At 35.4% G+C, this 25,428-nt stretch overlaps 1 protein-coding gene across 1 annotated transcript in view; it reads right to left on the reverse strand.

The window, feature by feature from the left end:
• The window catches only part of LOC145676029 (uncharacterized), a 41,217-nt gene extending 36,404 nt beyond the window's left edge, over positions 1–4,813 (reverse strand). The window contains exon 1 of the mRNA XM_081746878.1: positions 4,039–4,813. Within this exon, the coding sequence (XP_081603004.1) occupies positions 4,039–4,400 (362 nt within the window). The 5' untranslated portion in view covers positions 4,401–4,813. The remainder of the gene's footprint in view (positions 1–4,038) is intronic.
• Between the last annotated feature and the right edge of the window lie 20,615 nt (positions 4,814–25,428).

The raw sequence follows: 25,428 nt of genomic DNA on the forward strand, positions 1-25,428 counted from the left end.
ACCACACATTAGGCGTGCAGTAGGAAATAAGTTGAGAATAAAAGGAAAGTGCCTTGCTAAGCGTAATTCGGAACGAACTAAACTCGGTCAAAGACAAACTACATGCAAATTAAAGTCGAGCTGTAGGCGAGGTTATTTCGAGTCAAACATGCGGAAGAAGTGTACATCGACTCCGAAGAGCACTAAAAAGCTTAAGCGAAAACACGTACGAACATTGAATAGTAAACTACATGGCAAAATATAGTAATTATAAGCGCAAACCTAAAAAGAAATTTATGACAGGTATCGCAATGCAGCGTAAATCGAAACATCGTAAAGGTAGGCTTGTCATTACGTGGAAATTTAGTAAATACGCTACAAAAAGGAGAAAAGTTACGCAAATTAAACAAACTAACTGGAAAAGTACACATAAACGTGCTAAATTACAGCTTACAAGCGTAACCGGCAAAGATGGAAAATTAAAATCTTAGTATAAAAAGCGTTAACTTCACCCGAACTCGGGCTAAACCCCGGAAGAGATGAGAAATCAGAAATACCGAATTTGAACTTTTAAACTTTTACAGAATGAAAAAAGGATTATTGTTTATTTATTTGGTTATTTCTCCGAATTTCGAAGGTTACTTTTCAGAATCAAAGTGTGTGCCCACCGCCACTGACGCACCAGTCCAAGAAACCATCACTATCGCTCTACAATCAGGTACGTTCACTTAGATGTCATGTTTTATGGTCTCCTTACAGCTTTTGAAGATGAAAGATGAATGTGCAAATAAGAGAAAGGACAGCATTGGAAATTTTAAACAGGTAGTTCATTTAGAACGCGATTTCGGACTTTGAAATTGTAATAATGCCGCACCACTTTTGAAAAGTGTGGCTATCCCGTTTAGATGCGGACTTTCAGTATCGAATTCTTATTAGGATGTTTAAGTTTTGTATTTTTCTCTTTTCAGGTCTTTCCAGTTTTGGGAACCATACTTCATAATAAAATTTTATTCTCAAATCTTGTTTTGAGCTTTTAATCATTCTTCTTTATGTTTATATTAACATTTAGATGTCCCCATACAATCAAGTATTTAGAGACTCTGGGAGGAGATACCCAATTAGAGATAATTACGAACATAATTAGAGAAGTACTAGTAATAACTACAATTAATCATATAGTTTAATTTTGGGTAATTAAAAAATGTGATCTTCAGATAGTGAATTTTTTCGTCCGATCTTAGGATTGTATAATGGGAAAATATGCGAAATTTGTAATGTAAGATTAAGTCGCTGTCAAAATACTGTAAGTTAAACACAATTTAGTATAATAGTGAAAGTAATTGACAATAACCTTGAATTTGATAAAGTTGCTCATTGATTTGTTCGTCCTTCGATACATATATGCCGTCTACTATGAAAAGTCAATGTGCATTCAATGTGACTAATGATACCTGAAGTTAATTGACTTCAGAGAAAGCGATATTATAAGTTAAAAAGAGTTGAAAGTTAAAATATAGTTCATCAGCTAGGGACATCAATACTTTCGTTATAAAATGAAAATGATGATACCAGTGCGACGCCTGATTGGGTCCCAGCTAATGTGCAGGTTCGGCAATTGACTAAAATCTCAAAATTTTGTTCTAACTTTTAATGTTTGGCATAATTAGAGAAAAGTATAATAGTAATAAAATTGATTTTCGGATTTTAGATTTTGATATAATAATTAGTTTTGATTTAGATTTATAGAAAATAATTAGAGTTTTGATTTGGATTTAGAGAAAGTAAATTAAATGTTATTCTTTTCGATTTTTGAAAATAACTCTTGCTTTCATGTGCCGGGAATCATAAACCGGTCTCGAGAAAAAGAAAAAAGGAAGCAGGTTTACGGTTCCACGGTACCCTTTATTACGATAAACACCGGATACTATGATGTATCGATAGTACGGAATGCCTACGTCAGTTAGGCAGTATATGGTAAAATTAAGGTTTATGTTACGAGAACATATTAAGATTGCTACGTACGAGTAGGCCCTGAACAACAATAATGTTTAATGAACAAGTTAATATTACTGTTATCTTGTGTTTCACTATTGTGACAAATACTCTCGGATGTGACTTTTTCTCGATAAAGATAAGTGCAATTGCTAGTAAGCCAGACATAAGTATTAGCTAGCGCTCTTTAAAAGGTTACATTTGTAAACCTACCAATTTTGTAGGTACGAGCGGGCCTCAAGTAATACTAATGATTAAAAAATTGATGAATTGAAATGTGGGGCTGTTGCATTAAATCTCCTCCCAGAGTGTATTTCTTGTCGTCCTCTTTATTATATTTATTTTCTTAAAATGCCTCCTCAAGGCCTGAATGTTGACAGCCCAATTGGGGTTGGGAAATTAACCCTGATTTGTCATGACTTGAATGCCGAAAGCATGCAACTAGGGTGTTATGTGAGGTCTTAGGATAGAAGCGATTTATTCGAATCGTCAGGGACCCTGCAAGCTTCAACTGTAAGAGATTGTCAGCACCGTTTGTTTTAGGATCCAATTCATTAATCTGAATTTTTATGAATGACTTGCAACCTGTTTTGTCAACTAATGACGCACAGAATGGCTCTCCGTAGGGCTTAACCGCCGTTTAATTCATTTATTTGTATTAAAATGTTCAAACGGTTTTTAGTTACGTTGTATAATGCAAGTTACGTTGTATAATATAACGAAACTGACTTAACATTGACGGAAATTCTATTAAAATTTGGCGGTCTTTACAGTGACTGCTTTCCATACCACTACAACAACAAACCCTCCCTGTAATTAGAAATGATGCTAACCCCCAACATTAACGCCAAAATAAAGTTACATGTTCTATCGTAGGGGGTAGTTGAAACTTCGTGTATACAGTTCATGGTTTTACCGACGGAGGATTGTGAAACTCTCTTCATATTTTGTAGGAAGTAATGCCCGATGTGCAAAGTAATCCCTTGTCAAGGTAGGTAGTAACCACTGTAAACGAAATGAAGTATCAAAATTTAGTGTGGCAAATCATAACACGGAACTATGAAAATGTTTGGGAATGAAGGGATCCATATAATTAAGAAGTTACGTCCCTAATGTATTGTGTTACTTTGGAACACAAATATACAAGCAAAGAAAGCATTTCAGGATGTTACCTATAAGATACTTAGGAACGTACAAGAACACATTCAACACGTAAGACATGTAAGTCATCCTAAATACAGAATTTTGCGCTATCCTTGTTTACCCACATTCTGCGTAATGCCCTAATCTGCATAGCAATCTTATTTTTACCGGCCATCTAGCACATGCTGGTTAGCGTTGTTTTTAAAATAATTCATATATCATGTACGTTCACTAAGCCCCTAAAGTGATCCCATATTCAGAAATGCAGGTCCATACCCTAAAAAAGATTCCTGGGAATGAAAAAGTCGACTTCCTTGAAAAAATGAGTGCAGCTATGAAATAGACTGATGTATGGACCTCTACAAATAATGAACATCCATTGTTGGTTAAAATATTCTTTATCTTGTATTTTAGTTAAGTCTTTCGAAGCCCGCCGGAAAAATCAGGCTAGACCCATTTGAGTTAAATCCTAAATAAAATCACAAACGTCCATTTTTTATGTTCGAATATAATAAATTACAGGTTTACATGTGTAAAATTTTAGGATAATTACCATTCTCATTGTTTGTTATTTTACATAAGTCTCTATATAAATAAAACAATATCGTCGAGAACCCCTATTTTAAATATGTGGAACAATTAGTGAGAAATGTGTAACCGATAATAAAGAAATAATTATTTTATCAAGATATGAACTACATAAGAATTGTATGGATGGTATCAATCTTGTTATTATTTTTTTGGTATACAGCTAGTCTATGTGTACCATGTCATTTCCAAATTGTAGGCTACTTACTTTCGTTCATGATATCTCCCATACCTAAATATTTCTCGTGAAGTATTGCTTTTAACCGACAAAATTTCCGAAACCATGTAACCGTGTTATCAATCTGAGCCAATTAGTTAATGAAAAATTGAACATACCTCTCTGACCGAACTGAATTTAAACTTTTTGTTGTTAATTGTTGGGAGTCATTAGAATACGACGCGCAAGTTTCCTGAACCACTAATTTCCTTAGCGTTTCTATATTACTTTGAAATGCAGGATCTTCTAGTGCTAATCCTGGTTTCACCCATTCAACGTTTAGGTTCACGTCCAAAGAGCACATAGCTGTATCCTTGTCCACTGATACCTCTCCTTCCGTTGTAGATAATATTAACTCTTTGTTGTCATTCATTAGTTCGTATGTCCACCCTTTCCCTTCGAGAGGATCATCATGAGGTAAGTCATAAGCAATTTCTTCTTTGCACATCAATTCCAACTTAACAGACGCCTCACTAGCCATTGTGAATTGAAATATAATAAGAATTTAACAATGTTCTTATACTTCCCTTATCTTTTATGTTCCCAATGTTAATGAAATGATTTACAAGAACGTTCACAAAAACATCTTTATATTAACAATCTTCTTCTTCTTCCTCTTATTATTCTTCAACAGCCACAAATGCTTTCTCGGCAATTGATTGTTTGTTTTTACTAAACATCACAAAAGTTGTATATAGTATCATTATCACTGTATTGAACAAGAATATCAGCAATTTAGAAAGGTAATTAAACGTGTAAAGATTAGAATAGTTGAAAAATGATAAAAAGTAACAAGATGAGTACAAAGTCATAAAAAAATAGAAAGTAGTAAATATGATAATGCGAAAATACGTGAAATAAAAAGTGTCGCAAACGGGAAAAAGTCAAATTTCAGGTTCAGGTTCAGGTTCAAGATATTTTCCTTCCTTCTCTTCGGAAGTTTGGTTTCTGAAAAAAAAAAGAAATAGAAAGTACAATTCTTTTTTTCATTTAAAGTTTTCCATTTTCCTTTTCCACCAAAATTCGAGAAGTTCTTTGTTTTTTTTTCTATTTCTTTCTCACTTACAAGTAACACTTCACATCGTTGCTGCCGGTCTGACGCTAAACTATACATTTTCGGAAAGCACTAGTCCTAAATAGGATAACTACACAGTGCGACGGTCAGACGTTGCCGCGTTCAGGACTTATGGAGCGTCAAACATTAACATGGGGTTTATGAGAGTAACCATAGCAGTCGTATTATTTCATGCTAATTCGTCTTGCATTTGAACTCTGTGCTAACATTTGTGTTGTAGCAGTCGTATTATTTCATGCTAATTCGTCTTGCATTTGTACTCTGTGCTAACATTTGTGTTGTTTTTGTGTTTTTTAGGTATGCGTTGTAAGATGGATCCGAAAGTGGTCGTTTGGGCTCTGGTGGCCGAGATCGGGACAAATGAGCGCAATCCAAATTTGGAAGAGCAAAGGATGGTGGCACACATCAAGTCTCTTTTGACCAGCGGGATGGAAGTCGTTGAAGAGATTCGTACGCTCGGCTTCGGTGACAGTGATGGTGACCAGGGGGACGGAGACATGGATTTTGGAGACGAGGAAGACCAAGAGCAGGAGGATGCAGAGATGCCTTCGTCATCGCAGCAGTCTCATACGTCTTCCGCATCTGGCTCATCAGCGTCAGAATACCTGCCCTCTCCTGTGAAGAAGCCGAAGTTCCAGGATCAGCCTCCAGAAGACTCCAAAATGACACCAGAGCAGTGGCGCGAGTACAAGGCAAAAGCCTATGCCTACTGGACGGTAAATCCAAAAACAGGTAGGCCTTGGAACACAAAGACCGGTCGTGCTACCCACTCGACTCTGCAGAATCAGTTCAGGTATATTCGGAACATTGGCGTGCTACGTCACTTTGGGGCAACACAAGGCAAAGATGACAAGAAGACGCTGATGGCAGAGATCAATGAGGCAGTTCGGGGCATGTTCGCGGAGAAACAGCACACTGCTATCATTCACGATCGAACGTTGCGAATTTGGGCTAGGCAAACAGCTAATGAACTGGACCCTAACAAGAGTCTCAAGTTCAAGGCATCACCGTCGTGGGTGTACAGATTCAAGAAGCGCAACAACATCGTGGACCGTGCAATCACCCACAGGGTCGGCAGGACCTGGCAACTGAAAGAGTTGGACTTGCAGCAGCAGGCTGATGCTTTCGTATTAGCGACTCGCGAGCTCATTGCAAGCGAAAGCATCCCACCAACGCAGGTTGCCAATGCAGATCAGAGTAGCTTCAAGAAGTTGTTGCAGAGTACTCGCACTCTCCGTACCAAAGGAACAACAGTCGTGCGAGCGGTTGTGGGATCCATGAGCGCAACAACCCACAGCTACATGATCATGCCCGTGATCACCATGGCCGGAGAGATTCTGCGGCCGATGTATGTACTGGTGTCGGAACCAAGTGGAAAGTTTCCGGGAAACAAGCCTGCTGATCCACCGAACATCAAATCATTTGCTGGCAAAACGTCCAACATGAACAGGGACGACCTTAAGGACTTCTACGAGCAAGTGTTCTGGCCAAGCATGCCTGATGATCGGAAGAAGATCGTTTTGCTATTGGACTCGTGGACTCTGAACAAGGACGACAATCTATCGAACGCACTGAAGCCTGCCGACGTTGCGTTGCACAAGAGACTGATTCCTGGTGGTTGCACTGGAAAGATTCAGCCTTTAGATGTGCATTTCTTCCGTCAGTACAAGTCCTTTGTACGCTTTGTGACCGACACACTGGCCATGGACAGTGTCATGGATATCTGGCATCGCGATCGATTCCTGGCACTACAGTCGTTTTCACTCTACCAGTTCAGCGCACCCCGATTCAAGAACCTGATCCGGTACGCTTTCCACAAGGCTGGCTATCTGGACGAGGAGCCGGGAATGTGGATCTCTCCGCACGAGTACTGCTTTGACTCCCTCGACGAAGGTGACGTGTGCTTCACGTGCGGCGAACTACCGTTCGTCAAGTGTGCACACTGTGAGCGCACTCTTTGCATCTCTCATGCTCTGTTCGACGATTTGCACATTGATTGTACCCTTTAACTTACGCAAACAAGTGCTCAATCAGACAACGTCGATTCAAACGTCACAAACCTTGTGTTCTTCTTCGTTTCCTGTAACTCTCATAAACCCCATGTTAATGTTTGACGCTCCATAAGTCCTGAACGCGGCAACGTCTGACCGTCGCACTGTGTAGTTATCCTATTTAGGACTAGTGCTTTCCGAAAATGTATAGTTTAGCGTCAGACCGGCAGCAACGATGTGAAGTGTTACTTGTTAGTTCACTTCCATTTACATTAAAGCCTAGCCTCCAAGCTAATTTAACCAAATTTCCTTCTTTTTTCATTTCATCGATCCATTTCCATTTTTCCCTGATTTTTAGGGTTTCTTCACATTTTAACAATAAGTGTTCTAATGTTTCTTCTTCTTTAAAACATAATTGACATTTCTCGTTCACTTCTTTAATTTTTTCAATCTTACCCCTGTTTCAAGGCTCCTGACCTGGCTTTGGAAAGTAAAATGCTTTGTAAATCATTGTTCATGTAATTTATTTTCTCATAACGCCTTTTATATGTGTATATTCCTTTCAAACTGCTCTTCTTGACTACTTCTTCATAACACTTTTCCTGCGCTTTCTCTTTAATTGTTTCTTCTGTGAGTTTTTGGAGACAAGTATGGTACAATAGGAATAGGTCAGAATAAGTAGAGAATTTCGAGCAGATAAACGGGGCTGAAGGCCAAGTTCAACAAAACAAGAGGTAGAGAAAAGTGAGGAGTGTAAAATGACTAAGAAAAAGTGTTGAAAAAAGAAAAGATTGTATGAACGTGTAAGGGGGAAAAAGTAAGTGTAGTAAATATGTATAGAAACCCCACACAACTCTCGTCATCACCGGTAGTGATGGGTAAATTCCCGGGAAGATATTTTTCGGGAATATTCCCTGGGAATGTTCCCGGGAAGATTCCCAAAATGGGAATTTATTTTTAATCAGAAAGAAAATTGCATTCTATTACTATATCATGATTTCAAAGTTGAATTATTTTTTATATCACAGCATATTATTACTGTTGTCCACAGAGGAATCTTTAAAATGCATATTCTGAACGGTACTATGTTATTTTATTATCACTTTATTATATTTAGAAATTACGCATAAATGTATATTTATTTACAATATGTTCTATCAATTAAATATGCGTGAAAAATTATATAGTAGCAGTTTAAATTTATATGTAAGTGGATTTCCTCAACTTGACTCTATTACTGATATTATAAACACATTAAATTTATAAATGTTATAAACCAATTAGATTGGGTAAATGCTAGAAGATACATGTCTCACCAATTTATCAATATTTGCGCACACATATTTATGTTCACAGAATTTGCAAGATACTTATTTATCTTTATATTTTAGCACGTAACATGCCATACACGACTTTTCATTCTACCTATTTTTCGAAATTCCATACATTAATTCACATGTAAAAGAAGTCCGAGTACTTCTTCAGAAATTCCAGTCAGAGAGAAGAGACAGCCCGACGTCTATTACTAACGGTGGTTCATTAATAGTACTTCATCTATATTTCTACATAATTCTAAATTACTTTACAGAATGGTTCCTTTTTATCATTTGTAAATTAGTACTTTGCTAATTTTAGCTATTCTTTAGCATTGGGGGCCAGTTTTGCACCTACTTTTTTGCGATATTCTATTCCGATGCGTTTGTTTTGTGGTTTCATGCGTTAAATTACGCTACCAACATTAAATTCAGAGCGTCGCCGAGCGAGCGTTAGCGAATGAAGGTGGGATAGAGCCCCGCATGGCACGTTGTTTTCTAACTTGCTTACCAACAATTCACTTTCTTTTCTCACATAAATCACTTCCATTTATCTTTACGGTTTGTCCAAATCCCCTACTGTCCTAAAGAAAATTTTGTTCGATAGTTTCTTGACTACTTGAACACCACTATCAACTCATTTGTTTCGTAAAACATCCTACTTTTTGCTAGTTTTAGCCCCCCAATATTAGTATTATTATTACAAGTACCTTACTTTTTAGTGCAAATGGAAATGGAACTTAAAAAATCATATTATTAGTTATATAAAGTACCGTAAATAATTTTAATTTTTTTAACCTCCAAATTGTTTAAAACCTAGAAGTAAATCATAATATATTAAAATAAAGTAATTAGTCATATGGTTCTTATAATTTGGAAGATAAAGTAAAGAAATGGAAATAAATTCCTTCCCGGGAATTTATAGGCCAGGGAAAAAACCGGGAATATTCCCATTTTTTAAATTCCTTCCCACCGGGAATATTCCCACTGCCCATCACTAGTCCTACGTACCTCTCTCGATATACCTAAGTCTTAGAATTAATAATGTAATTACATGTTGTAGTTAGGTCTCAATTAGGTCAATTGTTTACCTTAGCAGAACCAACTGTTGTCTAGAAACGTGTTATTTGATAACTTCCTCGAATTTTAAAAAGGAAACGAATCTCTGTACACAATTCAATCACATGGTACATCGTATTGCTTACGTTTATATTTGTCCCATAGGCGGGAATAATTAAACCAATGACGTAATTTCATTTTGACAATTCTCAAATTATCCTACAAAGTTTAAATGTACCAATGTCCTGGACTCCTAATCTCATCATATGTAGTGATCGGCAGTGGGAATATTCCCGGTGGGAAGGAATTTAAAAATGGGAATATTCCCGGGTTTTTTCCCTGGCCTATAAATTCCCGGGAAGGAATTTATTTCCATTTCTTTACTTTATCTTCCAAATTATAAGAACCATATGACTAATTATTTTAATATATTATGATTTACTTCTAGGTTTTAAAGAGTTTGGAGGTTAAAACATTTAAAAATATTTGACGATACTTTATATAACAAATAATATGATTTTTTAAAGTTCCATTTCCATTTGCAATAAAAAGTAAGGTAATTGTTTAGTATTGGGGGGCCAAAACTAGCAAAAAGTAGGATGATTTATGGAAGAAATGAGTTGAGAGTGGTGTTCAACTAGTCAAAAAAGCATCGAACACATTTTGCTTAGGGCAGATGAGGATTTAAACAAAACGGAAAGGTAAGTGAAAGTAATTTATGTGAGAAAAGAAAGTGAATTATTAGTAACGAATATAGAAAACAACGTGCCATACGGGGCTCTAACCCGCCTTTATTCGCTAACGCTCGCTCTACAATTCTGTCTGAATTTAATGTTGGCAACGTAATTTAACGTATGAAACCATAAAACAATCGCATCGGAATAGAATATCGCAAAAAAGGAGGTGCAAAAGCTGGCCCCCAATGCTAAAGAACAGCCAAAATTAGCAAAGTACTAATTTACAAATGATGAAAAGGAACCATTTTGTAAAGTAATTTAGAATTATGTAGAAATAGAGATGAAGTATTATTAATAAACCCTGAACCACCATTAGTAATAGACGTCGGTCTGTCTCCTCTCTCTGACTCGAATTTCTGAAGAGGTACTTGGACTTCTTTTACATGTTAATTAACGTATGGAACTACGAGGAATAGGTAATATGAAAGGTCGTGTATGGCATGTTACGTGCTAAAATATAAAGATAAGTAAGTATCTTGCAAATTTTATGAACATAAATCTGTATGCGCAAATATTGATAAATTGGTGAGACATGTATCTTCTAGCATTTACCCAATCTAATTTCTTCATAACATTTATAAATTTAATGTGTTCATAATATCAGTAATAGAGTCAAGTTGAGCAAATCCTCTTACATATAAATTTAAACTGTTACTATATAATTTTTCACACATATTTAATTGATAGAACATATTATAAATAAATATACATTTATGCGTACTCTCTAAATATAATAAAGTGTTAATAAAGTAACATAGTACCGTGTACATTTTAAAGAATCCTCTGTGAACAACAGTAATTATATCCTGTGATATAAAAAATAATTCAACTTTGAAATAATAATATAGTAATAGAATGCAATTTTCTTTCTGATTAAACATAAATTCCCGGATAAATTCCCATTTTGGGAATCTTCCCGGGAATATTCCCAGGGAATATTCCCGAAAAATATCTTCCCGGGAATTTACCCATCACTAATCATATGTTAATAACAGATTACGTGACCATACTCATATTTGACAATGATTTACCCAAAGAATGAGATACCATCCAATTCTAAGAATAATTATTAATTTAACAAAGAAATTTACTCCTCCCAAAATTTAAAATTGGTACACAAATACACCTGTGTTTTATGAAAAAGTAATAATTCCTGTACTCTATCAATAATAAAGCTGTATAAAAAAGATAAAATAGGTCAATAACTTTTAAAATTTTAATATTTGGCCCTAAGAGGGATACCAACATTTACAATGGATCCTAGAAACGTTTACCGAATTTTGTTATCCCAAATTTAAAAGGGAACATAAACATATAAAGGTAATAAACATCTGCACATACCCACATAACATGCTAAATCCTTATGCAAGGGGGTCAATAACCTCCGAAATTTGATTTTTGGTAGTTCTTTACCCATGAAAAGAGAACAAGTTGAACCATCCAAATTTATAGTTACACATATTAACGTCCTGTACTATGATACCAAATGCTTATATTGAATAATTTCTAAAATTGATGGGGTGAGCCAAGGAACCCTTTCCAAAAATTTAATGCGGTGCACCAATTTACCCATGTTTTATGATAGGAAATTGACCCATACACATGACCATATAACCATATAATTCAATAGGACCTCATCAAAGGAAATAAATTGGTCCAAAAACAAAACACATGGTCGTAATAATTTTCAACAATTTTGCACCCCTAAAAGGGAACGAGGTAGACCATCCAAATTTATCATGAATCATACTAATGTCCTGTGCTATAATACCGAATGCTTAAATTGGTAAATTTCCAAAATTGAATCGGTGGGTCAATGTACCCTTCCGAAAATTTTAAAGGGGTGCACAAATGTACCTATGTCTTATGATAGGAAATGGACCCCTATTCATGACCATATAACCATGTAAGGTAATAGGACCTCATCAAAGGGGATCAATTGGGCCAAAAAAACACGTGGTGAACCTTATTGGTTACGTTTATATTTTGGCAATTTTGTACCCCTAAAAGGGAAAGAGGTGGAACACCTAAATTTATAGTGATCTATATTAGAGTCCTGTACTATGACACCAAATGTTTAAATTGGGCAATTTCCAAAATTGCAGGAGTAAGCCAAGGTACACATCCCAAAAATTTAAAGGAGTGCATCAATATACCCTTGTCTAATGAAATAAAATGAACACCTGTATACGTCTATATCACCATATAAGGTAATATGAATATAAAGTGATATAAGGTAATATCCTCATGAAAGGGGATAAATTAGGTCAAAAACCCCCGAAATTTGATTTGTTGGCAATTTTTTACCCATGAAAGGGAACGACATAGACCGCCAATACTATTAGAAGTACATACTACGGTTTTAGGCTACCACACCGAATTTTTAAATTTGGCAATTTCCAAAATTTAAGGGCCAAGGTACCCCTATAAGTGTGTGGTCCTAAGTACCTCTAGGTTATTGACCTGGGCGCTAGGGGCGAAAAATTTGTTGGGGCATTGACGCCACTAGTGGGGCGAAAATATTTAGGCCAAGTCATGCGAGTACTTCTCAAACTAACTGGTACGTCCAAAAATGGCATTAGTTTACAAGTAGATTTCGTTTGCTTATTGACACAGACAAATATTAATCAACCTAATACTCATTTTCTTTGGACCCTTTTAAATATTAGAACTGTATTGTCAGTGGTCAATAAATTAAACGGTTCGAGTAGTGAGGATATATATATTTTTTATAACAACATGCTAAAAAAGATAATAGACATAATAGTTGAACCTTTGACCTATTTATTCAATTGCGTACTTCTCGAAGCTGAATTTCCGGAGTGACTTAAATTGCTGTTACAGTTCCGATTTACAAGAAAAAAATGATAAAACTGAGCTTAATAACTATCTCCCAATATCTTTGGTGCCAATAATATCTAAGGCTTTTGAGCAATGAATCAATTGTCAAGATATTTTGAGGGAAATAAATTATTTCATAATATGCAATTTGGATTTAGACCTGAGTGTTCCACGAGTAAAGTCATGGAAAACATAGTATCAGAAGTGTTAGATAATTTGGAGAACAATCTTCATGTTGGGGTTACACTATTAGATTTGAGTAAGGCGTTCAATACCGTGTCACATATTATATTAATAGCGAAGTTACACTATTATGGTATTACTGGCTTGCAATTGTCTTTAATTGCATCATATCTTACGAGGGAACCTATCCAAGTGCGACTCTGACTTCGAGTCGAGACTGGTCGTTGGATACCTTGTCCCAAAAGAACATAACACGAAAAGTGATACATCCTCGATCGCAACCGTTGCAGAGATATAAGCGTGAAAAGTTAGAAATTGAGCTGCATACTATACATTACAAAGTCAGCTTCCGGGTCAGATTTTTCGGAAACGGTCAGGTAAGGAACCTCAGCGAATACATATCAAATTAGTGTTGGGAGCCCACCACCTTTTGAATGAAAAAAAAATGTTGCTCCCGGGGCACTCACAGGGTCCCAGGCGGGGTCCAACTCAAAATTGGCAAATGGAACCGGGGGTCAAGTAGCATATTGTATGAAAGCTATTGTTAAATAAAAGAAGATAGAACAAATCTCAACTTAACGGATTTAGAAGAGTGGCCATATATTGTCTGATGTAGGTTGTATTGACATTTTGACCAGTTGCCCGTTTGTACAGGGTCATCATAGAGAGTTGAGATTTGTTCTATCTTCTTTTATTTAACAATAGCTTTCATACAATATGCTACTTGACCCACGGTTCCATTTGCCAATTTTGAGTTGGACCCCGCCTGGGACCCTGCGAGTGCCCCGGGGGCAACATTTTTTCATTCAAAAGGTAGTGGGCTCCCAACACTAATTTGATATGTATTCGCTGAGGTTCCTTACCTGACCGTTTCCGAAAAATCTGACCCGGAAGCTGACTTTGTAATATATAGTATGCAGCTCAATTTCTAACTTTTCACGCTTATATCTCTGCAACGGTTGCGATCGAGGATGTATCACTTTTCGTGTTATGTTCTTTTGGGACAAGGTATCCAACGACCATAGTCTCGACTCGAAGTCAGAGTCGCACTTGGATAGGTTCCCTCGTTAGTAATAGAAAACAAGCTGCTCGCATTGGAAACAAAAAGTCAATTTTATGTGTGTAACAAATTGTGTTCCACGAGGTAGTGTATTGGGCCCCTTCCTTTTTCTTGTATATATAAATGATTTTCAAAGTTTTTTTTTTTTTTTTTTTTTTTTTGCAATAGTTGAGTTTCATATGCTGACGATATTACTGTTGTAAATTCAGACAAAAATATAATTTATGTTCAAAGTAGGAATAGCGAAATGTTAGAGTTGTCTTCTATATGGTTTAAATGTAACAGACTTACAGTAAATCAGGATAAAACAGAAACTATGTACATTAATCTTAGTAATTCTACGAGTCATTCGGATCACGCAAATCTGTAAAGCTGTTTGGAATGTACGCCGATTCAAAGTTAAATTGGAATGAACATACAGAAAATTTATGTAGAAAGTTATCCAGAGTATTGTTTTTATTTCGTACATTAAAAACTGTAATTAGCGAGAAATCTCTTATAACATCGCACAATGCTTTTTTTTTTTCAATCACATTTGGTGTATGGAATAATATTCTGGTGTAATTCTTCTGGTGCACAGAATGTTTTCAAATGGCAAAAACCAAAAAACAAAAAAAAAAAAAAAACAATAAGAATAATAAATGAATTCCCTAAAACTGCATCATACAAGGAAGTGTTTAAGGAAATTTAAATTATGTCAGTGCCTTTTTTTATTTATTTATCGATGTCTCATGTATATTAAAGAAAATTTAGATAACTTTTGTTACCGAAGTGGTGTTCATTCCTACTATACTAGACATAAAGACGACCTTAATATGTTACATGTTAGGTTAACCACTACTTAAAAAAGTTATAAGTATACAGGTATGAAATTATTTAATGTATTACCACAAAATGTACGCACAATGCCTCACGACAACTTCAAAAAGTTTTGTAAATCCTTCCTTATAAGCAATTTTGTATATAGTATCTCTGAAAATGAAGAAATCTGTATCAAGAGTTGAAAGCAAGAATAATGATACATAAATAAAACTTGCCTGATAGTGTGAAGAAGCTGATATATATATATATATATATATATATATATATATATATATATATGTGTGTGTGTGTGTGTGTGTGTGTGTGTGTGTGTGTGTGCTATCTTTGACAATGTCTATTAGAACAAATGTTCTTTAATGACAATAAAGCATATTTTATCTTATCTAATTTGTTCTAGAGTCTCAAAGTGCATTCTTTAACCGTTTCAGAAAAATAATTGGTGTGGGCCTAGAAAGACGACATCCGGCCTCCCACCGGGAACCTTGAAATAATAACTTAATGTAAGAAAGCAGATTAAATCGTTTGTTCTCTATCTGTTCTGATGTCTCTACACTATCAACGTTTGTTCTTTGTCCGTTTCAGAAAATATAAAGAAACGTAGTTGTGCCGTGGCTAGAATGACGTCCTCCTGTCCCTCCACAACCTTGAAACCATCAGTTAATGTAAGAAGGTAGGTTAAATCGTTTGTGCTCCATTTCTTCTACAGTATTAAAGTTTGTTCTTTAATCGTTTCAGAAAAATAAAAACAATAATTGTAACGGGGCTACAAAGACGTTGTCCTGGCCCACCTACAACCTTCAAATCATGAGGTAATGTACGAAAGTAGGTTAAATCGTTTGTGAACCATTTGTTCTAATTTGTTCTAAACTATCAACGTTTGTTCTTTAACCGTTTCAAAAATAAATAAAGAATAATATTTGTGGTGTAGCTAGAACGACGTTGTCCTGCCCCACCTCCAGTGCCGGATTTACGTATAAGTTAAACAAGCTATAGCTTAGGGCCCCACTCTTCTGGGGGGGGGGCAAAAGTTTTAAAGAAAAACTGGCTATAATATAATTACCAAATAATAAGAAAAAGCAAATAAGGTGAAACTCACGCATACAAGAACGGTATTTTGTAATTGTTATGCACTAGGCTCTTATTAATAAGTTATAAGGGCCTCACTCGTAATGCGGCTCTGTTTCCTAACTCTGCTTGTAATAGTGTCTCTATAATCCTGCCTCTCTTATAACGGAAGCCTTGTTTGCCAGCCCTACTTGAAATGGGCTTCCTGTTTCCTAGTTCCGCTTGAAATGGAGCCCCTGTTTCAGAGCACCGCTTATAATGGAACCTTGGTTTTCATTATAATGGGCCCCATTGCCGAATATATATATATATATATATATATATATATATATTATATATATATATATATATATGTGTGTGTGTGTGTGTGTGTGTGTGTGTGTGTGTGTGAGTGTGTGTGTGTGTGATGAGCTTATGACTCTGTATAAGAAACGGTTCTGCCAACTCGAAATATTTTAACAATCGGTTCTCGCGAACCGGCTGCATAGCACCAGTGGTTGCGACCTCCACTACTACTAGAAGCATGGAGTGGAGCTTTGTCATAGTTGCCGCAGAACAAAGCAGAGAAGATCTGCAAGGGGCGTATTTGGGATGAAACTAAACTACAACTACTTTTACATTTTTTTCTGTAATATCTTCTAACTAGACGACAACATTCGAAAAGTGGAAACGCAGTGTGCGAGACAATATTATTTTGCATGAGATATCGTTTTTATTACTCACCAATCTGCTTTTACTTTGTAACTATTCATAGATTTAGCATTTATTTGTGGCTCTATAAAATTCTGCTGTCTCAATGAACAAGTTGGCCTACTATGATGATATTGGCATTATATAAATACATTTAGTAACTGCAATTGTATTGTGTGTAGGTTATAACAAGGACTCCAATTTCTCTGCAACTTTTGGGGCCCCATTCAGATGTGTTTGGTTTCACACAAGGGTCTAAGAAGGCATATATGAAGATTTTAAGTCAAATGGAATTCAAATTATGCAAAATATTGTATATTCATAAAACTACATATAGCAATAAAATTACATATTCATAAAAATACATGACGCCTCCATGAGCATTGATGAGCCCCGGTGTCCCGACCCCCCAAGGATCGGAATCCTTGAACATAATGTCATATTAATTATGCTATATACAAGCAAAGTCAACAAACCTGGATCTGATTTCAGAAATTTATTGTGTGAAATCTAACAAACATGTTATTATGAAGCATGTGCTAAGAAAGGTGAACTGTCAAAGATTTCTTGGAACATATTCACAAGTGCTCTATGTGAACACCTCACGTAAAACGGCACATATCAAACCGACAGTCTCTCTCCTGCCAAACCTTTTCCAGGTGTTGCGTTCAATATCAGCAATGGTTGCTTGATGCGAGCACGCAGGTCATTCAATGTTGTTGGAAGTAGTGGTACGTAAAAATGAACCTTTACAAAACCACACATGAAGAAATTACATGGAGTCAAGTCATGTGCGCACTAATCACAGATTTGTTTACATGATAATTAAATACACATAAAGATCTCTGCATTCCATTCAATGCCATTTTCCTTAACTGCTCTCTGCTGATTCCTGGCGGTAGAAAGTGGAAATCTTGGGTGGAAACTAAACTTTACAAGCTAGCCTTTCCAAGCGCATATCTCACAAGATATGTTTATTAGATTTCACAGAATAACTTTTTGAAATCGGGTCCATCGTTTTCACTTGCCTTGTATAATTATTAGCAGTTTGCATAATATATTGATAGCTATTATTTCATATTATAGCAAACTTTCAGAGACTACATTGAGTCCGTATTTTGTTTCTAAAGAATTTTGCAACCTGTGGTAAATGTTGTAAGTTGATCAATATGTAAGCTAATAAAAACCTATTTGATGTGTAAACGTATTTAGATATCTATTTGGTCCATAATTTACCATATAGCATATTGTCAAACCCCAAAAATGGCGACATTTTGTGGCTATGTATATATATATATATATATATATATATATATATATATATATATATATATATATATATATATATATATATATATATATATATATATACAGTGAAACCTGTCTTCAGCGGAATCGAGCGGGACTCGCAAAAATTTCCGTTAAAGACGGGTTTCCGCTTAATGGAGATAGACCTTTCCGTTAAAAAAATATATATGCTTATAACGGACATAATGAGAAAATATATTGATGTGCGCAACTTGTTCAATTACAGTACTTTTTCCTTCTACGGATTAATACCCAAAAAAACTTAAACACAAAATATGCTGTGCACACTTTCCTTTATTTTTCCCAATAGTCAAGCAGGATTTTTTGCATACATTGCTACTGCTTGGCTGCGGTATACTTCAGGACACAGAAAAGCTTTCTCTGGAATTTTGAAAGTCCTCTGAACTCTTTCCTCCTTGTTTTCACGACATGTGATGGAGATATATAACTTCTGCTTTACCTCAATTCCTTTTTTCCAGAACTTTGTTTTGTCAGTTTTCTTCTCATTTTTGTTGGCTGTCGCTAGTTGCTACACAAGCGGAAAAGAAGTACGCCTACAAAGGAGACTGAAAGCTGTCATGCTACGTAGGGCTAGCGAAAAATTGTGGGAGCTGAATATGAGTAGTGATTGACGAAGGTCAACACTGCCCATAAAGATTTAACAAAAGAACGAAGTATTATCGCAGACAGTATATGTTTACCCTCTCACAGAATGTTTAAAAATTTTCTAAACGATGTAGAACGATGTATTCTGAAACTCATAATTTTCCGTTAAAGATTTATTTTGCTTTCCGTTGTCCGCATAACACAGTTTCCGCTTAATGAAGGGACTTTTACATGTCTTTTACTCCAAAATCCATGGGACCATGAAATATTTCCCTTTAAGACAGTTTTCCGTTTAATAAAGGGTCCGTTGAAGGCAGGTTTTACTATATATATATATATATATATATATATATATATATATATATATATATATGCAAAGGGCCCATGCTTTCAATAGCTTAGGGCCCATCAAACATAAATCTGGCACTGCCCACCTCCGACTTTGAAATCATCAGTTTATATAAGAAAGTAGGTTAAATCGTTTCTGCTCCATTTCTTCTAAATTGTTCTACAGTACAAACGTTTGTTATTTAACCGTTATAGAAAAATAAAGAACACTAATTGTGGTGGTGCTAGAAAGACGTCATCTGCTTCCCCCCCTACAATCTTGAAGTAAGCAGTTAATGTAAAAATGTAGATTAAATCGTTTGTGCCCCATTTGTTCTAATTTGTTCTACACTACCAACGTTTGTTCTTTAACCGTTTTTGAAAATAAAGAAATAATAGGGGTGGGGCTAGAACGTCGTCATCTTGCCCCCCACAACCTTGAAATCATCGGTTTTTAAGGAAGTAGATTAAATCGTTTGTGCTCCATTTGCTCTAATTTCTTCTACAGTATCAAAATTTTTTCTTTAATCGTTTCAGAAAAATAAAGGAAAGTAATTGTGGTGTGGCTAGAAAGACGTCATCCTGGCCCTCCACAACCTTGAATTCATCAGTTAATGTAAGAAATTAGGTTAAATCGCTTGTGCTCCATTTGTGCTAATGTGTTCTCCTTTGTCAACGTTTGTTCTGTAACCGTTTTTGGAAAATAAAAGTAATTTGGTGGGGCTAGAAGGGAGTAATTCTGACCCCGCCACAACCTTGGAGTCATCGTTTTATGTAAGAAAGTATGTTAAATCGTTTGTGCTTGATTGTTCTAATTTGTACTACAGTATCAGTGTCTGTTGCTAACCCTTTTAGAAAACAAAGAAAAACAATTGTGGTGGGGCTACATGACGTCGTTCCTTCCCGCCATGACCTTAAAAACGTCGGTTAATGTAAGAAAGTATCTTTAATTCTTTTGTGCTCTGTTTGTTCTAATCTGTTCTACTGTATCAAAATTTTTCTTTAGCCGTTTTAAAGTAATAAAGAAAAATGGTTGAATGGGGCTAGAACGACGTCTTTCTGCCTTCTTCCACTACAGCCTTGAAAGCATGCGTTAATGTAAGAAAGTAGTTTAGATCGTTTGTGCTCGATTATTTCGAATTTGTTCAAGAACTTTGTTCTTTAACCGTTTTAGATAAAAAAATGCCGTGCGCTACGAGGACGTCCAGCTTTCCCCTCTATCACCTGGAAAGCGCCTGATAATGTAACAAAGTAGCTTAGATCGTTTGTGCTCGATTCGTTCGAATTTGTGGTACAGTTTAAACCAGTTTGTTCTTTAAGTGGTTTAGAAAAATATGTTAGAACAATATTTAAAATTTTAGCTAATTATTTATTGACAAGGAGGTAACATTAAGAAAATATATAGAAAACAAATTGAAAAACCAGAATATTAAATTATACGTAGTAATGTTTATTTAATTTTAAAATAACAAATCTGTACTTATTGAAATTGTAAAATGAAAACGAAATCTTTGAGTTTTACGTCCCGCGGTTATGCCGGTTAGGCTAAAGGAGACGCTGATGACGAGCAATGACTTAAATGGTGGAATGAAGAAAGTGGGAGAAAACGGTAGAAAACCGACAAAACCCACACACATGGTGTTTGTCCACCACAAAGTTCACTTGGCGGGGGCTGGGATGGAACCCGGGACCCCAAGCACCAGAGGTGAACGCTCTACCACTGAGCCACCGCGGCCCCCAGCCAATTGAAATTGTGTTAACCAGAGTTGGTATGGGTAATTTCTACCTACGCACTTAAAGGTATCCAACATAAAATGGTGATAATTCCAAAAAACACATACGAATATAAATACAAATAATCATGTTATATGTTGAAGCATATAACAGACTGGTGCAAATAGATTATCTGGGTCATTACGGAAAATGTACCTGGATTAGATATAAATAAAAAGAATTTACAAAATACAAAGAATACAAAATTGCATATAAATACAAATTATTATATAATACGTTGAAGCATGTAAATGACTGATACAAACACATTATACCCGTAATTAAAGAAAATGCACCTACATCAGATGTAAACACAAACAATTTACAAAAAACAATGAATACAATATTTGCATATAAATATAATAATTATGTTATATGTTGCAGGATATAAAGGACTGGTGCAAATATATTGTGTCCGTAATTAAGGAAAATGCACATAGATCAGAAATTAGGCAATTATGTAGTACAAAGTAAAATCATATTGAGAAGTAGGAGAACAGTAACAAAATAAACGAAATGAAGAAAAAGAAAGGAAAATTATTCTTAACTAGGTTATAACTATTAAAGTCGAGCATTGCTGTCAACGTGATTGTACAATAAAACATTCAGTGAACACGAAGTAGCTCACCCACTCATTTTAAATAATTCTCACAGCTAGGTGCTTGGAAGGTTATCAACATTCAATATTTAATATTACATTCTAGTGGCTATACTGTATATGACTGTGAGTAGAAGATAGCGAGGAAGGGCGCGATAGTATGGTATAAAATTATATATCATTAAAATCTTACGTCCTATTCGTTTTTTTTTTTTTTTTGAAATTACATAATAACAGATATCACAATTACTTATTCACAATCACTTTTTACATCTCACCAATATTGTGCTTACAAAGACTTTATCAAGAATAATAGCATATGTGGCATCACATTTTTCTTAGAACTTTTTATATTTGTTTGCATATCATTGTAGCATTCCTATTTATTATCCAGACGCCGTCAATGTGACACATAATGACCCACACAATCATTTCTCATAGGCGGTAAGAACTCACTTACTGCCTTTAGTGTCCACCTGTAATTTATAAGGCAAAATTCCGTAGGTTTTGATTTCAGAGAACACATTAACGGTTTTGTAATTCCAACATTTGGATATTCCATTGATATATTTTCTACGAGTTGACTTAAAACTTCGACAAATACCTATGGTGTAACAAATGTACATTCTGACTGTACAACTCCGTTGCAAAGATAGTATCTGGAGAGAGAATTATCCTGTACTTTGAATTCATTGGGTACCGTGTCTGGGTTTTCAATTATTTGCGAACTTTGCATATGCTATTCTGGACATAATTTGCTATTAGACGTTCAAGGCATTCCGGAAACCCATTTTGATTTGCTTGTATACACAGTCTAGAAAGCTCTATTCTCTCTAATATCTTTTGAACAGAACTTTGAAGAACACCTTTTCACAATTCTTGTTGTTGGGAAATTTTTACCCATAATTTCAGAAACCACGAATTGAGCATCACAATCACACATGCAAGTCTTCTGAAGGAAAAACACTTAATAAGATCCCTGCTCGAATAGAGTAAGCCTTCCTAGTACATCCTCGCTCAGCGATTTCTATTACTATGTCTCTGAGCAAATCCTTTATGCATAAAGAGGAAACTGCACAAATAGCGTAATTATGGTCCTGTTTCTCGCTGTCACTTATAAATAAGAGAAACATGTTTTCGTCACAATAACAGGCAGATAAACATATGACAATTGAGTCAAATGCGCACGTATTTTGAAAACAAAATTTAAACTTTCCAACTTTTCTAAGACTTCTAATTTGCCGTTTTTTTAGAAGTGCAATACTCTTCTTTCGACTTTTTCTTGTTAGATCCATAATTATCCAATCACTTTTTCGGTATAGATAAGAAAACCTTCGTTTTGTACTCCGGCTGCGAACTGATCTATCCCATTTCTCAACAGCATGATATTCGGTGCAGTTAAAGCATAATCCACGTTTCTTGTTTACTTTCTCATTACCACAATTCATACAAAATCTCATACTACCCTCTCTGGTTTCAGTTACGTGCTTTACTCCAATATCAAATCATATTCTTTTTGAACTATCTGTAGTTTATCCACGACAATACCATCGAGTGTTTTATCTTTTATTATTTCATTGAATACACTGTGAAAACAATTAAAACGTATTCGTTCTTCACCATATCCCTCTCCGTCAAATCCTGGAATTTTGTATGAGCAGTTTTCAATTATATGTATGATCTGTCAGGAAAGTAAATGTACACCTATTTTTTGAGTCTGGCATTCCTGCGCTCCATCCGTGGAGAGTATGAGAATTAAATCAATCAAATGTTTACTGAGGGGCAAAAAGAAAAGCTTAATCTGAATAAGACATTGCAGAGGGGCACAAGCTGTGAATACGAATAGTGCATTGTGTAAATAAAGGACGACACCGAAAGAGAAAGCCAGAAACAGCTGTTTAACTTACAAAAAAAGAGTAAAAATTGTCGAAGTGGGAACATAAAACAAAAATGCAACAAATACGCCGACAACTAAACGGTCACCAAGCCATGATCTTGGTGTAGTGGTTAAGTGCTGGCTTACAAATGCAAAGGACGCAAGTTCGAATCCTCGGCAAGGACATTTTTAAAAATTTTTGTTAATAATACATACAACTCATGAGAGATGGTAAAAGAGGTCGTATTTAGTTTTTCGTAGCAATTATTATTGGTAATGTTTAGTGCTGATAATACTTTTTGTCTTTGCGTATTGCATTTGTTCTTGTCTTCATTTCGAAAGAGAAGAATATCCGAACAAATGCCACCAAAATTCCTCATATTTTGAATGTAAACGCCATTTGCAATTAGTAAAGAATAAAAATTGAACGTTCCGATGTAGCTGCAAAAAGTAAAAGGAAAAACATGGAAGTCGACCATACTCATGGTTACTAAAAATACAATTTCTACATGCCTTACACCTCCCGACCACGTTTCTACGTTAGCAAGTAAGAGGCTTGTGTTTAGGTTAGGCTCGTCAATACGTTTTGCAAAGGGGCCCGGTTTAGCTCTGACGCACCACAGGTGCGAGAAGGGAGAAAAACACTTTTTCTCTCTCCCTCTGTGTGTCTATTTATCTATCAATTTGTATATATATATATAACGCTATTTGTGAATGCCATAACCACCCTAATTTTCAGCGGATTGAGACGAAACTTGGCACAAACATTAATTGTTGAAATATCTTGATGAGTTCGTTAACCAGAATAATCAGCTGAAAATGTTCAAAATGGTGGCCCTTCAAACTCTTAAAAAGTTCCAAGGGAACCAAATTTCGCCCATAAATAGGTATTCAGAAAGTTTGAATAAATTTTCCTCTTTTACTGAAATATTTGTGTGCAGAAACTTATTGAAATATTGGACCCGATTAATCGCCTAAAGAAGGTTCACGCCCTTTCGCTACGGTCAGTTTTTTTTTCAGGAGGGGGTTATCTTCCTATTGGAACAAGATGATTGTTACTGATGATATGAAATTACACATTGAAAGTGAAGTAACTTGTGTAACGTGTTATTTGAAAGAATAATATAATAAATGTGCATTCCTCTAACACAGAGAACTCATGTATTTCGAGTTCGGGAGCCTGAATGGCGAGGAGTGTTATTTGATTTGCTTTTTAGTAACACATTGCATTGCAAATAAAGGTAGGCAACATTAGTGGTAAGTAAAATAATAATAATAATAATAATAATAATAATAATAATAATAATAATAATAATAATAATGATAATAATAATAATAATAATAATAATAATAATAATAGGTGTTGTTTGTGGCAAGGCAATATCTTCCTCAGTTCTTCAAACGTAATGATTGTAACGCCATATCTCCCTTACAAACAAAATATTAGCAATTTATATCGAGAGAACGGGAAATTGTAGAGCGATGAGAGCAACGTTGGACAGTATGCACTCATAGTACTCAGAAAAGTAAGCGATTGCAATGCAAAAGGAACGAAGAGTCATTGTCATGGGTACTACTAGGGGCCACGGCAGAGCCCTCTTTAGGCAAAATGTCGATAGCTTATATCGAGAAAACAGGAGGTGATACTGGCATGGGACCAACGTTGGACACCGTGGACCCATAAGGCGCATCGAAAAAATTAGGGAGGCGGGCGCCAGCCAGCCTTACTTATTTCCACATAATAATATAAAATTATATTGTCGAAATACACACACGAGTTAGCTACTAATATTTCACATTATTATTATTATTATTATTATTATTATTATTATTATTATTATTATTATATTATGTTGTTGTTATTATTATTATTATTATTATTATTATTATTATTATCTACAGCGTCTTTTCATTGCGTGAGCATGTTTGACATGAAACCAAAGAGAAAATCCATCCTGTAGCGAAAAGAAACAATACTTTCTCTCAAATGGATAAAATATCAAGCCGAGATTGATTCGAACTCGCATGGACGGCGCGAAAAGCCAGTGCTTTGTCCACTATTTTTTTAACTGACTCACCGAACATGTTTCAGTAACTTACTTATTGCTAATTTTACTTGATTCACTCGTTTAACATGCTTTTTCTAATAACTTATAACGACAGGGACACGAACACAGAAACATCG

This window comes from Thermobia domestica, chromosome 18 (assembly GCF_964235325.1).
Source record: "Thermobia domestica chromosome 18, izTheDome1.hap1.1, whole genome shotgun sequence".
Taxonomy (NCBI): Eukaryota; Metazoa; Arthropoda; class Insecta; order Zygentoma; family Lepismatidae; genus Thermobia; species Thermobia domestica.